The sequence below is a fragment of the Battus philenor genome, unplaced genomic scaffold (genome assembly GCF_028537555.1).
Source record: "Battus philenor isolate CCGP_79_NKW_IND1 unplaced genomic scaffold, ilBatPhil1.0.hap1 SCAF_28, whole genome shotgun sequence".
NCBI classification, from domain to species: Eukaryota; Metazoa; Arthropoda; class Insecta; order Lepidoptera; family Papilionidae; genus Battus; species Battus philenor.
The window spans coordinates 7,088,431-7,103,378 of record NW_027181691.1 but is presented as its reverse complement, the minus strand read 5'-3'; the positions used below and the strand labels follow the sequence as shown (position 1 = coordinate 7,103,378).

General features: G+C 34.8%; 1 protein-coding gene across 1 annotated transcript in view; it reads right to left on the bottom strand.

The window, feature by feature from the left end:
* Positions 1-14,948, bottom strand: part of RhoBTB (Rho-related BTB domain containing) — a 32,088-nt gene that overhangs the window by 1,509 nt on the left and 15,631 nt on the right. Inside the window, exons 7-19 of the mRNA XM_068769443.1 lie at positions 14,754-14,846; positions 13,887-14,042; positions 13,242-13,327; positions 11,407-11,533; positions 10,940-11,077; positions 7,918-8,031; positions 7,024-7,194; positions 6,357-6,544; positions 5,600-5,660; positions 4,762-4,895; positions 3,581-3,702; positions 2,257-2,416; positions 1,603-1,669 (exon numbers count right to left, since the gene is read on the bottom strand). Of these exons, the coding sequence (XP_068625544.1) occupies positions 2,274-2,416; positions 3,581-3,702; positions 4,762-4,895; positions 5,600-5,660; positions 6,357-6,544; positions 7,024-7,194; positions 7,918-8,031; positions 10,940-11,077; positions 11,407-11,533; positions 13,242-13,327; positions 13,887-14,042; positions 14,754-14,846 (1,533 nt within the window). The 3' untranslated portion in view covers positions 1,603-1,669; positions 2,257-2,273. The remainder of the gene's footprint in view (positions 1-1,602; positions 1,670-2,256; positions 2,417-3,580; positions 3,703-4,761; positions 4,896-5,599; positions 5,661-6,356; positions 6,545-7,023; positions 7,195-7,917; positions 8,032-10,939; positions 11,078-11,406; positions 11,534-13,241; positions 13,328-13,886; positions 14,043-14,753; positions 14,847-14,948) is intronic.

The window sequence follows — 14,948 nt, the reverse complement described above, 5'->3', positions numbered from 1 at the left end:
GATCTATCATGTAGAAGAAAAAGGTATGATATTTTGAAAACGAATGCGTTTTTACTGTAATAGTATTCCTTTTTTCTTACTTTGTTAGTATTGTAGCTGCCACGTTTAAACTACATACATATCTCAAACTATTATTCTATGGGTGACTACAGACGGCACACTTTTTGAACTGTCGCCATCAAGAACGCCGTAACAAGACACCATAATGACAAACGTCGCTACAACAAACAGCGTGAGGAGTTCGGCCCTATGCAGACACTGGTGGTAGATTTGATGATTAGTTGATTGACAACGCTTAGTCCAAGCTAGAGCGATGCGGCAGAACATTAACATAAAAAGACAACACTATCTAAACGATGGTAAAAGTATTAAAAGGTTCTAAGAATATTTGCCATAACTAAGCAATGACGTGGCGTTGCGTTGGTATGCATGGTTTAACCGTTTGGATCTCAAGCAGCGATCGCGCTGTTCAGATTTTACGTCGAGAAAGCCCAGCACATTTCGAGCACTGCGAACAACTGACGGTGCGTTACGAATTGCCGTTTTTGACGCAAGTACATCACACAGCTCCTTTTGGAGTAAATATTACATTTTACAATAGATAGAATCGTACTATAAAAATTCGATAATACATTACAAAATAAAAAGTTTTATATTTGTTGTTATTTAAAAAAAATTATATCGAACAAACTTGAAATATTTGTTAATAAAGAACTTAAACGGAGAGTAACAATTATAATTAGTAGCATTGGTGTTTATCAAAACATACAGGATGAATTCCTTTTTACATCTCGCGCAAATTATGTGATGCACATACAACAAGCACTGTCGCGTCACTTGCTTTTTCTCGACATTTAATCAAACAGGCGCTATGAAGTGTGCAACAACTCAAACGGTTAATTAAATACATCCCAAGACTTTGTGTAGTAAGGCCGAACTCTTTTATTTATTAAATAACAATGTAATATTGCACAAAGTTAATATAAATTGAGCTTAGGAAATGTGATATAACCCAGATCTGTGATATTTGAGAAACAAGGCGATGTATGAACGGAAATAAGTATGAAAAAGATTGATAGAAAATTGTTAAACGAAGAAGATGAAAGATAGATGATACGAAGAATGATCATACAGAAATAAAAGGAAAAGAAAGTGAAAAAATCATTAAAGAACACCAAACCCTGTCCTACAACAAGATAGGAGATACGAGAAGACCCTAATAACGGTGCAATTAAAAAAATATAATAAACAGCGTGTCATTTAATAGTCCACGCGACTATAGGAACTTTTTATGATAATATTCCCGCGGATGTATAAGTCCATATAATTTTAATATAAAAGATTCGTATGGGAAAACGATTCCATTCGCATAAATGTTTAATTTTACTTACGACAGAGAAACTGTCTCTTCTTAAAGTTTTAGCATTGTGACCGTTTTTCTATTCATTTATATTATAAATTATTAGTTTACTTTAAAATCTCCATAATGTCAGCTAAGACAAAAAGGTTGAGAAGCACTGTATTAGTAAGTGTAGTGCGATCGTTTATTATGTAAGTGTTACAATAAGCGGCGTGAAGTTAATTACAGAGGGTGAAAAATACCACTGCGGTCAGGAAGATGCCCACGAGGAACATCGACAACGGCAGGAGTATTGCGACTCGGAGCTCCCTGCGGAGGAAACTTGGATTATATTTTTTCTTTTTATTATCTATTTATACATCTATTCTAATTTTTTCGACCTCCACTTGGACACGCGGTGCACAAATAAATAAATTAAATTGTTACCCAGTCACTGTGAAATTGACTTTCTGTTTAAAACGATTAGCTAGGTTGGCGGACAATGATTCCAAATAACATTAAAGTCTTATTACAGATGGACTTTACAATTTGAACATCTAACTTCACTAGAATTGACATAGGAAAGAATTGAGGGCGCTTGTGTATAACTTATTTTGAGGTGAATAATTTATACATGATGATTGGATATAGGTGTTTTGGTGGCTTTGCTGCCAAATAAGCTATATATTAACTTCTTTAAAGCTTTTACACATATAAGTTACTACTCTTTATACATGCTGTTTATGTCTAGATGGAGGGAGTCCATCTCAGCAACTAAATTTTAGTGAAAATAATTTCTTGTTTAACGACACCTAAGCTGTATTAAAGATTTTTGTAAACAAATGAGCTATACATTCACCTTTTAAACGCTTTCTACACCTATCACTCTGTAGGACTAGGTTGATTATTGTACATACCTCCAGAGCGATAATTGTCACAACGGCGGTTCCGCTTCCGGCTCGCTTCGGCACAGTGCGGTGGTTGCGTCGGCGGGGACGTTGCCCCCCTCCCCTCCTGCTTCCACGTCAATATCCGCTACCGCCACCGCCACCGCTGCGCTCTCGCGACGTACCTTGCCTACGCCGTTCATCATTAATATCATATCTTTATATCCATTTTTTACAAAATTAATACGTACTGTCGATAAATAAAAGATTATTCTCAAAATGTCTCTTTATAATATTATCGTTTCCCTTCTCTGTAGTATTTTTTTTAACGCGTACTCTCCCTCGCTTACTCCCTCTACTTTAAAACTAGATTTCTTTTTTTACGTGACTCACACGTTAAGTTGCTAAGACCATCCGAGAACTTGAAACAACTATGCCTGCCCATTCTTCTATGTTTATGGAGAAATCTTTTATGTTATCGCTGTCAGCATTTAAAAAAATGGTAAAAGCGCACTTCCTTGGCCTCTAATGTAAGATATTATGTAGCATTCATTATTTGTTCCTATGTATGTAACCCCTTTTCTACGTAAATATATATGTATATGTAAGTATTTTTGTATATATAATATAATGTGTGTAATTTATGTATTTGTATGTATGTGCACCCTTAACTGCCCTCTCCATCCAAAGGTTGTCTATTAGAGATCGCCTCGAGTGATAAGACCACCTCTTATACCTCTATTTCAAATGTTTCTTTTTTTAATTATTATCCATGATGTAAAAAAATGTAAACAGATAGATGAATTAATTATCTCATCAATTTAACGGCGGTGTAGAAGTAGCAACACAAATTTGAAAATATTCAATAGGGAGTTCTGTACCATGGTGATTCAAATTTGAATGTCCAATCGGGCAAGCATTGAATGTCAATTGGGGGCTTAAATTTGAATATTCCATCGGTAATGCGTACCATTGGCGATGCCAACTTGAATGACATGTGTATCGTGCAGCGTGTACCACTCATCTTCATCATGTCAGCCGATAGACGCCCACTGCAAGGCATATGCCTCCACCTAAGATCGTCATGATGACCAGTCTTTCCAACCAGAGATTTCTCACAACCTTGGCTATGTCATTGGTATACCTAGGAGGTGGTCTACCCGCGCCGCGTCTACCGACTGTCGGTCTCACGGGTGTTCGGTGCACTGGACGCCGGCCACTTTCAACCGATCCTTTTGGAAATCTATGGTGAAGACTTAGTTCTAACAGTGAATGTTTTATGGTTGAAGTAATGCTGTCAAAGTAAGAAAGGTAACTGAAGAAATTTATAAGATTAATTAGTATGAGAACTTACTTGTAAAGCAAAGGCATCCGGTCTGTTGGCTCGCTTGCAGCGAGGTCGACAGGCGTATATCTTTCTGCTCTTTGCATTGTTCATTGAAACATTTTTTATAGTAGTCATACTCTTTCACGTACCTGTAACGAAACCACACACTTCAATAACTTATTGCCTTTAACTAATGTAATTATACCTTTTATGTTTGAACTTGTGTTGCTAGTCGATTTAAGCTTTGTGTAGCTTTATCGAAATCGAGTCCGCGTAAAGAGGAGGTCCGCGGACTAAAAATTTGCGGTGGGTGATCGTATCCCAGTTAAATCGAAGACGTACGCACGAAAAGGGACTACTTCCGTGTGGTGTATAGTTTAGTGAATGAGGTGTAGTGTAAGTTATGTGAAGCGAGGACTACTCGGAGGTCGGGAGCGATACAGGCCTCTTGTGACCGCCCTGGCTTGAACGCGGGCCAGGCGGGCGCGGCCGCTGTGTCTATGTTTGATGAATGTTCCGTGCATCGTGGCCTGTGGGAGTCTATATACCATGGTACATGGAACTAAATAGTATAAGAAGTTGATACTCACGTATATGTGAGAATTATTTACTATTTTTTCGAATATTCATTTGCCGTAAGTAGAAACTATGGACATTTTATTTTCGTCACTTATCTTATATTTGTTCGATCCCACATACATAGAATAAGCTGCCACTCGCAGAATTCGAGAACTTAATTAACAACTCTCCTCGGGTAAAATATCCAAAAATACGTTCTTAGGTAAGCGCCTCTCGGCGAAAGGAAAATTCCGGACAAATTCGTGAAGAGTACATGGGCGGTAATCTTTTATGTATATATACTAGCTGATCCCGCAAACGTTGTTTTGCAAAAAAAATTAAAGTTTTTAATTAACAAATGTAAGATAAGGGTTGATCGTAGAGGGGTGAAAATTTATTTTTGTATGTATTTTTGTATGCTGTATCATAATCAAATAAAAACCAAAAAAAATGGCTAAAAAATTAAAAATAAAATTTAGGGGTGGACCACCCTTATCATTTAGGGGTATGGAAAATAGATAGTAGCCAATTCTCAGACATACTGAATACGCATGTAAAATTTGGTAAAAATCGGTCAAGCCGTTTCGGAGGAGTTCAAGTTCGAACACTGTGACACGAGAATTTTATATATTAGATATATATAAACTAACCACACAGGTGGCCAGCGATTGTCAGCGAGGTAGTCGCGCGACGATTGGCTGAGATGGCGCGCTCGGCACACCCGGTCGTATGCCCCACACAGTCGCCACGTGCACCACTCCGCCAAGCTGTGAGCGTTGTGCAACTACGCACACAACACACAAACACACGTATTGCAACTTCTGTTAACATTGTGTACTTGGGATGGGCAGCCAGCAGGTCGCTTAGGATTTCTTAACAATCAACTAGCCATGGAGGGCTATATTCTGTAAATGAAAAGATACGTAGAGGAAAAGTAAACAATAAACGCCTAGTGGATTGGCAAGTTCCGCACAACATGCAGCCGCTGACGCCTTAAGGTTCTACGGCGAGCAGAGAATGGCTTTCAAAAGGTGAACAGACGACCTTGCCTCATCACCTTGTGATTAGTTACTTTAATGTCATTAAAGTCGTCCGAAAACGCAGTTCGCTTTCTACCGATCTTATTACAAATGTATGAAGACCTACGTCTAGCAGTGGACATCCTAAGAACAAAATGTGGACGAAGTGTATATTTTTAATCACTTTAATGTTCAGAGTATACGCACATGATAAAAAGGAAGAAACAGTTTTGCGCAAACAGTTGCTTGGACCAACGTAGCATTCGGATTTCTAAATACGTTGTTACTCTGTTAAGCGAATATAAAAAGATTTTCTAGAACAATTTTGTATTTTAAGTTTATTGTAAAACTAAAGTGACATTAGTGAAACCGGCAAAACTGAGTTCTCAAACTACTTCAGAACACCACCAAGGCTATTTCCCTGTCATATATATCTTTTATCCCTGATAAATTTTATTCCATATATTACCTTTACAGGCTCCAACAAGGACAGCGCAATCTCAACTACCTGATCATCTTCACCGCATACTCTGTGAAGGATAATAATTATTATATTTATTTCTTTATTGGAATACTAACAGCTAACATAAATCACAATATACAATTAAAAAATTAACAAATTTTCACAATCATTTAACAGAATAATTAGTAATAAAATTTAATCTATTTGGTATGTCGTCGCCGACCTTTTAAAAATATCGTCTAATTGTGTAGTACCACGATTGCTTTAAATTCTAACGTCAGTCCTGTTTGAATATGACTTCTTTTAAAGAACCCAATCAGGAAAATTACTGGACCACTTAGACATGTTGTTTCAGCTTAATGTTTGGACGTTAACTCTTCCTTGTTCATCATCATATCAGCTGATAGACGCCCACTGCAAGGCATAGGCCTCCCATAACAATCACCACGGTGACCGGTTTTGCGCTACCCGTATCCAACGACTTCCTATAGCCCCTATGTCTTCTGTCCAACGGTACTGAGGAGTTTAACCACTCCGCATCTACTGGCTCGTTGAACTCCCTGGCAAACCTTTCTGCCGCAACAGACATTGATTATACGAATGATGTACTCCGCCCACTGCCACTACAAGCAACTCTTCGAGCCACGTCCTTGACTTTGATTTTTCTGCGAATCACCTCGCTTCTGATTCGATCTCGCGTCGAAACTCCGAGCATAGCTTCTTGTAACCCTTACCAATTTATGATAGCTACCTCGTGACTCACCTGTCTTGATGCTGCAGTTGTTCAATGACCCTGGCTTCAATTAAGCTGACCAGACGGTTCATGCACAGCCGATTGGCCAGCTCCAACAGCTCGAGGCAGCGAGTCGGTTCCACGTTCGGCACTTTGTCCGAATATATGTAATAGAGCAGGATCTGGAAGGCGTACATCTTGACGCCCGGGAATGAGATCTGTAAACATTAGAACATTACGCTGCGTTCACACGTTCTACGAGTGACTTGACTTACAGCTGCTTATAAACGATCCGAACGAAGTATTAGTTTTTTGTTGCAAAATCAAAAGAATTCGATCAGAAGAATTTGCCTCCAGCGCTTGCGATGTATGTTGGTTTTCAAGTTTTTATAAAAAAATAACGTTAGCCAAATGTAGTAGACGATCTGCCTTCAATATTCGTCATCCTTGGCTCTTGAGACAAACTAGATCATTTGTAAATGTGTGGATGGCGACATTAGATTTCCGAAATCTAGCCAAACGTTTGCAGTGATTTGGTTTTTGCGGCAAGTGTTAAGCGTGTAGACGCGGCATAAAGATAAGCTTGCGTAAATGGTTGTCAAACAATTAGGATTAACTGCATTGCAACATGCATAATGGTCAGTTGTGCACTATACAAATTATATTACAATTAGTAAGCTATTAATAAGACACTTGCCACCCTCGAAGTGCTCTCACGGAAGTGTCCCTGAAACATGGCCTTCATGGGGTCGCAGCGGGCCATCAATACGGCACGGTGAGCAAGGTGGATGCCGTCGTCCAAGTCGAAAGTCACGTCCGCGAACAGGTTACGCTCCACGCACACTTCTCGGAGACGTTGAGGAAATGGCTGCAATTCCAGAGATACAATACAATACAAAAAATATTTTTGTTTGGAACACGCGGTTATGGTTTGCACTTATTGCTATAGTAATGAATCTCAAGAGGATTAAATTTTTTTTTCATTCCTAGTTCTGTTATCTAGAAGATTTACGAAGATCTTTATGTTATGTAGAAGAAGAATTTTAATTTTGGTTCATTTTATCTTAGTTTGTAAGAATAACTAATGTTTTTCAATGGCTGTTTCTGAAGACTGTGCAACAATAATAAATGCAAATAATTGTAAAAAAATGGTTTAATTTATTAAACATATCCCTAACTTTAGATACAATATAAGTTTCCAATAGGTTTTCCCAAAAAATCAAAGTTACAGATTTTAACGCGGGTACAGGTGTTACACTGTTCAGCGCGGGTACAGGAAGGTTAAAAGTAGTTAGGTAAGCGAAACGATTTTAGTAAGACTAATAAAAAATTTAGTAACGCTAGCTAAGTAAGGCATGGTACAAAAAGGTTGGAAAACACTGGACTAAATAATATCAACCACTAGGTTGACCGACGATATAATTAAGATCGTAGCAAATGTTTATATGCGGACAGCCATTGTGGCGATTTTCGTGAGAGGCCTATGCCTTGCAGGAGGCGTCTATCGACTAACACGAATGACTGAATGAATGAATGAAAAATGATGAAGTAAATGTATTACGACGATTTCAACTTGACGGTATTTACTCACCGTATGGAATTGTTGCATGAAGCCTTTATCGAACAGTAGGTGCTGGTCAAGTATGAATTGGCTGAGCTTGGTCAGTTCGTGGAATCCTAAGAGCTCGGCTGCTTGGCGGATTTCCTGTTTAAATCCATTACATACTTTATCAATTACTTTACATTTAATAGAACCTTTAGCAAATGTGTAATTAATACGAAACTTGTACTCCAAACATATATATTGGTACTGTAAATATTAATAAAAAGGATAGCTTGATATGATAATAAAAATAGTCTGTTGAATATAAAACAACCTGACATATAACCTGATCACCGTGTAAAGAGGTTGTTTTCAGATTTGATAGTGAGCTGAAGGATAGTTGTTTATTTTTTTTTTTAAATTTCAGTTTTATTGGGGTGTCAGAAAGCTAAACGTGCTTTGCGTTGATTTCACATTATATTACACCAGTTCAAGCAAGTTACTACTAAACTACTTCGCCGGAGTTTTTACTCGTATAGTACTCTTTTGACAATTTTTTTGCAAACACGCGACAGAGACAAATGATTGTAATTTGCATCAACAATAGGAATGAGATCCAAAGACGCGTTTACATGTGATCTTTTGTGAAAGCTGTGCAAATAATTATTTAATTTATTTAGTTTAAAAATACAAAAATATAATTGGTAATGATTATTTCATTTACTACACTACTAAATTTTGTTTCTCACATAAATCACTATTTACAAGTTATATTATAGTAAAAAAAATTTTACTCGTATTTATAAAAATCTTTATTCAGTGATATATATATATATATATATATATATATATATATATATATATATATATATATTAATTGAATCATTATTTCCCGACACAAACTCTACGCATTGCCATTTGGTTGAGAAAACCAACCTGTTCAGAAAAAACAAGACAAAAGGCTTATTTTAAAGTTATATACGATTCTTTCTTACTTACTACTTAATGAGGATAAATAAATTGCTAGTGTAGTAGTAGTCCTTGTGACATCACTTTTGAAAAGTCATGATCTTTACTCGGCCAAGTGTATGACTGTTTGTAGTATTAGTACAGTACAGTGTGACTGTTCCTATGTAGGAGAAACATTAATTTTATTTATAAGCACCAGGAAGTATGACTATAGAGCGAAATAAAATTTGTGTTCATGTTTTTAGAGAAAAAAGTTTTGTATTAAAATTAATTTTAATAAAAAAAATTTTGAACTTTTTATGGTTCGAGAATTATTTATTCATAGCTAAGACAGAACAATATCTCTTTTAGTCAGTAAAAGTGCGGTGAAATAATTTTAAATGGTTCAAATTCGTTATCTTTCAACTGTTGATATTATTTTGTACAGGTTGATTTCTTAATATCTTTTCTTGATTATCAAAAAGAATTTAGAAACAAAATTCCTTAAATTACTTTTCGTTGATTAAGCTGAATATAGTCACGAGTGGGTTCATTTTTTTCTTTAGAATCATTCTACCAACTGTATTTTTTCTTCGTCAGATGTGTACTGAAACTTTACTACTATGTAAACGCATTCTTGAACTTCATTTCTAGCTATGAAATTCTTAGTACATATATTTTTTTATTAACTTTCTAAGGCGAATATAGTATAGTAGCATTTTTAAAATGAAAAGTAACACCAACAAGCGTGTCTTCCTTAAAGGTATCTTTTTATAGCATAAGGAATCGGCTAAAAACGTGATTTATATTTACTTACATAAGGTGCATTATTAAATAACACTTCATCTATATTAATGAATTGTGCCAGTGAAAAAAAATAAAAAATAAATTTAGTGACATTTAAACCATAAAACATAAAATATACAGTAAACATATCTAAAATCGAAAACAATTATATATTAAAAATAATAATAATAATAATGATGGAAATTAATAATTATGATTTTATGCGTTAATTTATTATAATAACAGTTACCAGTAATAATCCGATCGTAGCGGACTGCAGGACATAATTTTATTATTTATTATTATATAATTATTATTTTCATTTTTAATAATAGGAAATAATATTAACATTGGAGGGTATTAAAGTGTCGAAGAGAATTATTATATGTGAAAATATTATTAAAGTTCTAAAGAAGAAATATTGTATATAAAAGCAAGAAGAACAATAAATTGGTTTAATATATTGGTAGAATATAAGAGAAGCTTGTATTGGAGACAGGTCCAAAGCGTTAATATGTAATAATTAAATAAAGAATATTATATTTAGTTCAATGACTGTGTCTAAGTCCGCAGTGCTGAAAGCTTTTAAAGAATATGATTAAAGATAAATCAACTCATTTATGTGCGAATCATCATGTATTTGTAATTGGGCAATTAATTATCTGTAAACGACACATACCAACATATCTTTTACTATTGGTTTTATAGTTTTGACGTATAACAAACAAGGATTTGAAACTTATTTGATTTTATATTTCACCTAATTATCATAATGTTCACAGCTGGACTAAAGCCTTCGCTGTAGACTTTCAATAAGATCGATACAAGAAGCAGCCAGCATCGAGCGCCTTCCGATGGCCTCCACAAGGTCGTCTATCAGACTTGTTTGTGGACGAGCTATGCTGCCAGACCGTGGTCTCCAGAATTTTAAGACTCCAGCGGGCATGAGTTCCACGTGCACTGCGACGTGCCAACCGCCACTGCAACTTGCTAATTCACTGGGCCATTCGTACTCTTCATGGTTGTTAGCCACTGTAGCTTACTAATATATCAATTACGAAATACATTAATTAAAATTTATTTTAGTTAATTTATTTTTTGATCATTTTTATAACGGCAATTACAATTTGGATTCACGAAGCGTTTATCTGAAATATACATCTTTATTTATTTGTCGGAATTATAATCTATATTATAATTTTATTAACACATAACACAAATATACTTTATTCAAACAGATTTCTAATTTTATTGAAGGTTTTTTTTTTACGTTCTCGCATAACGACGCGCGCACAAATGAGTTGATCTTCGGAAACAGGCTAGGAATACAACTGACCTGCTGTTTGAACGCATTACTGTCCAAAGCGCCGGTGTATATGAAGTTGATGATTTCTTGCATCACGTTCTGTGAGATAAGCTTGCTCATTGTTACAATCGTCTGAGTTTGAGACGTCGCGTGTTGGATTCTGTCGCACTGAAACAATTGTTTATGTACAATAAAGTAACTTAATTATTAACTTACTCTTTACATATTACGTAACGGTGGACGCTTAATATTTTGCACTTAGAATAGCGCAAATAAACAATAACATAACATATATGTATATATATGTTGATGTTAAACAATTACGAGAATGTAGGGCTATCTTTTTACGAACATGACAGAAAAAAAGGAAGAAAACTCAAAGAAGAAAGGAAGAGTCACAGTTGGGCATTAAATGTTACGATGCTCAACATAGCAGAACCGCATAAAAAGGAGAAGAAAGAAACATACACACACACACAATAGAAACATCTACTTACTTTAACGACACGAATAGAGTTGATAGCGGGGTGATTGACCTCCCTGTAAAGATCAGGCGGCTTCTTGCAATTGTCGCTGAGAGGCAGGATTTGGCACGAAGAACGCCTTTTAATTTGATCCCAAACTCTGCGATTAAACGAAGATTACAAATTTTGAAAAATACGAAAGTTATATTGATACGTAATTTTGAGTGTGGCAATTGTGCGAGTTCAGAATACAGAGAGTTGGAGAACACTAGATGCTGGCTGCTTCCATCTGGGCTTATTGGAAATCTATTGGGGAGGCTTCCTCTGGCTGATGATGAGTATGGTACTGCTTTACAATGATTTTGTAGCGTAAAATCGAACGTAAAAACCATTAATACATCTGCAATTGCTTCAACACACAGGAACATCACTTAATAGTAACTTAAAAATCTCACTCTTCTCATAACTGAAGGTATTGTAGCACAAAATCGTGCCCTTAACGTCTTTGCTTGTTGCTACTATCAAGAACACCTTAGAGGTACTTGTAATTTCATAGAATACAGCGTCTATAAATGTATACCGAATTTACTGGTTTAAAATTTTTTTGTTGTTTTATGAATAGCATACTCATAGATTTCCGTTATATACAGGTTTATACGTTATATGTATATAAACTGTAAGGTGTTAAATGTACAACTTATTTGCTGCTTCTAATAATGGTTATATGATACATTAAACACAATTGTTTCAGGAATAATTAATAACGTAATGATATAATATAGATAAAAAGCGTTTTCAAATTTTGAATTACACCAATACCTCACTTTGCTTCGTGGTTACGTTCCAAAAAAACACGAAGCAAATTGAAACGCCGCAAAGTGAATTAAGATTTTCTATAGAAAATCGTGTAAATATCGAAGATAGGTTCCAGGGTCACGAAAATACTATTTTTTAAAAAGTAAATTGAACAAAGTAAACATTTAAAAAACAAAAATAACATAACTCTACCAATATGTAAATTTGAAAAATATTTACCTTTTTTGTAACAAGAAACAACACGTAAAAATTTATATAAATTTATTATACTCTTTTAAAAAAAGTACAACACACTACGTAATTAAAACTGAACTCTAAAATTAGCAAAACAAAGTGAAAATTAAACTGTATTCGAATTGCGATTATTTTTAGTTAGAAAGGGAATCCCCCAGTTTTGATGGCATGGCGCAATCAGAAACAAAAATGTTGCCATCTTTTGGAAAAAAAAAAAGAAAATTTTAACAAAAAAAAATTAAAGACTCGAACCCAAAACAACGCAACCTCGAAAATCTAACGACGCACAGTGAAAATTAGTACTAATTAAGCAACGACGCAACTTCGAAAAAAACGCAAAACGAAACGACGCAAAGCGAGGTATTAGTGTACTATGTATTGAAATTAATTATTGTTTACTATATATCACTGCAGACTTTGTACAGATATGTAGTGAATGTAAAATGTGTAAAAGCTGTAAAAGCTATAAAAATTATTGGCTGACCGAGTAGCTATCGTATAGCCCCTATAAAGCTTTGAAATCTATCATTAATCGCCCGGTATAAAAGATTGTAGATAGGATTTCTGACCTAGAAAGTGTTTTTTATTATTATTGTCAGGTTTTTTTAGGTTATCCCAAAGTACACCCACTGTTGCTATTGTACATAAACTTTGAGCTTGTCGGGTGTATCAATTCTGTGTAGTATGATAAACTAAAAATTACTAAATCACTTGCCTAGATTTATTTTCTACAATTACTTAATTACAAAAGAATGTATATTGCATTTCTGAATAAAAATGTAAAAATATTATTAATAAAGCAATTCCAATAAACTCACCTCATCTGCTTGGCTTGATCTTGTCGAATTAAATACTCGGTGTCTTCGTTGAAATCGCCCGTAGTGGCCTCTCCCATACTACTTACCTATGTGTACCACAAAGTATTTAGATTATTAATAAGAGTATTTTGAACGTGAATTTACAACATACTCCGTAAATACAATTAAAATATGGTTTGTTATTTTATTATTAATATACATATTAATAACATATAATAAAAATGTAAGATGTATATTAATAATTGTGGAATGATTAACCGCTTAATTAAACGTGCTAACTCACTACCTATTTTTAAGAAAATGTTTAAGAACTATTCACTAGACTTATGTTTATTTATTCGTTAATTCATTTCTTTTTATTCCTATGTCTATTCTTTCTAAGGTAAGTGCGATCCAAATCAGTTTGATGTTTTTATTTATTATTGGATTATATTTTTATCTTTGTACATATGTATGTTTTGTATACGCTAACTACCCATTACTTATACTTCTACCTTTTCTATGCTAAGAGATGCTGTAAGAGATTGCCTTGAGTGATGAGATCGCCCATTGTAATTTTTTGTATGTTATTATGAAAGTATTTAATTGTATCCTAGCGTGTATAATAAAGAATACTAATTAAAAAAAATAAAGAATAAATCTCACCATGCTACTTTCGCTAGAGCTCCGTGCGAGCTCTGTAGAGAGACTGACACAGTCTGTAGTAAGCAGCCGATGGAACGCTTCGCACGCCGCGGCCATCATAAACCGGTGCACGGGGAATCCCTTCGCGCCACAGATTATCACCATGTCCGAGAAATACTGGGTACAACGATAAAAGATTTTAAGTTGAATTTAATGCAATCCATAAAAATTTATTGTTATTTAAAATAAATAAAAATGTCAGTTAAAATTATTAAAGAAGTAAAGACAGAGGAAGGAATAAATTATTTAAAAGCACATATATTAATCAAAAAGTCTTCGCAAAAATTTTAATGAAAATAAATAAAACAAAGCGTAAATCTTTTCTGCGATTACAAATTTCGTTTATGGGTTCTGACCTTTAGCCAAAACATAAAATTTAAATTTTTTATTTTATTTTTTTAAACATGTGGATGAAATTTTGTAAAATCCGTTCTTAGCTAACCCCTACTTCTACTTAAGCCTTAAGGTTGTAGAGATGTGATGAGTTAGAAGTCATATATAATAATATACAGTTATAATAAAATTGTTTGGACCATTGGTCAACAGGTCACGTGGCTAGGTTCGCTGATAACAAGTAGACACAAAGGGTTATAAAATTGACGGGACCGCGAGGTGCCAGAGCGAGAAGCAGACCTAACGCTGCATGGGCTGACGAGATCATGGCTACGGCAAGTCACGGCTGGGTCCAAGTTGCCAAAGATAGAGAACAATGGAAAGCTTTGTAGGAGGTTTAAAATTATTAAAACTATTACCTAAAATTTAAAATTAATAATTTATGTCATTTGTATGTAATGAAATAAAGCCATATTATTATTATATAATACATACCTGCTGTCGTAGCAGTGTGGTCATGTTTTCCAGATATACACTGTTGACGGTGACCACTTCAGGCTCCATCGGCCTCGGAGGCCTGAACGGGGCCTGGGAGTAAATCATTCTGTGTTAATCATTGTTTAATGAACAAAAGAAGAACGAATCGTGACTATCACTAAAGTAGAATCTCTTATCACATGTCAAATCTCC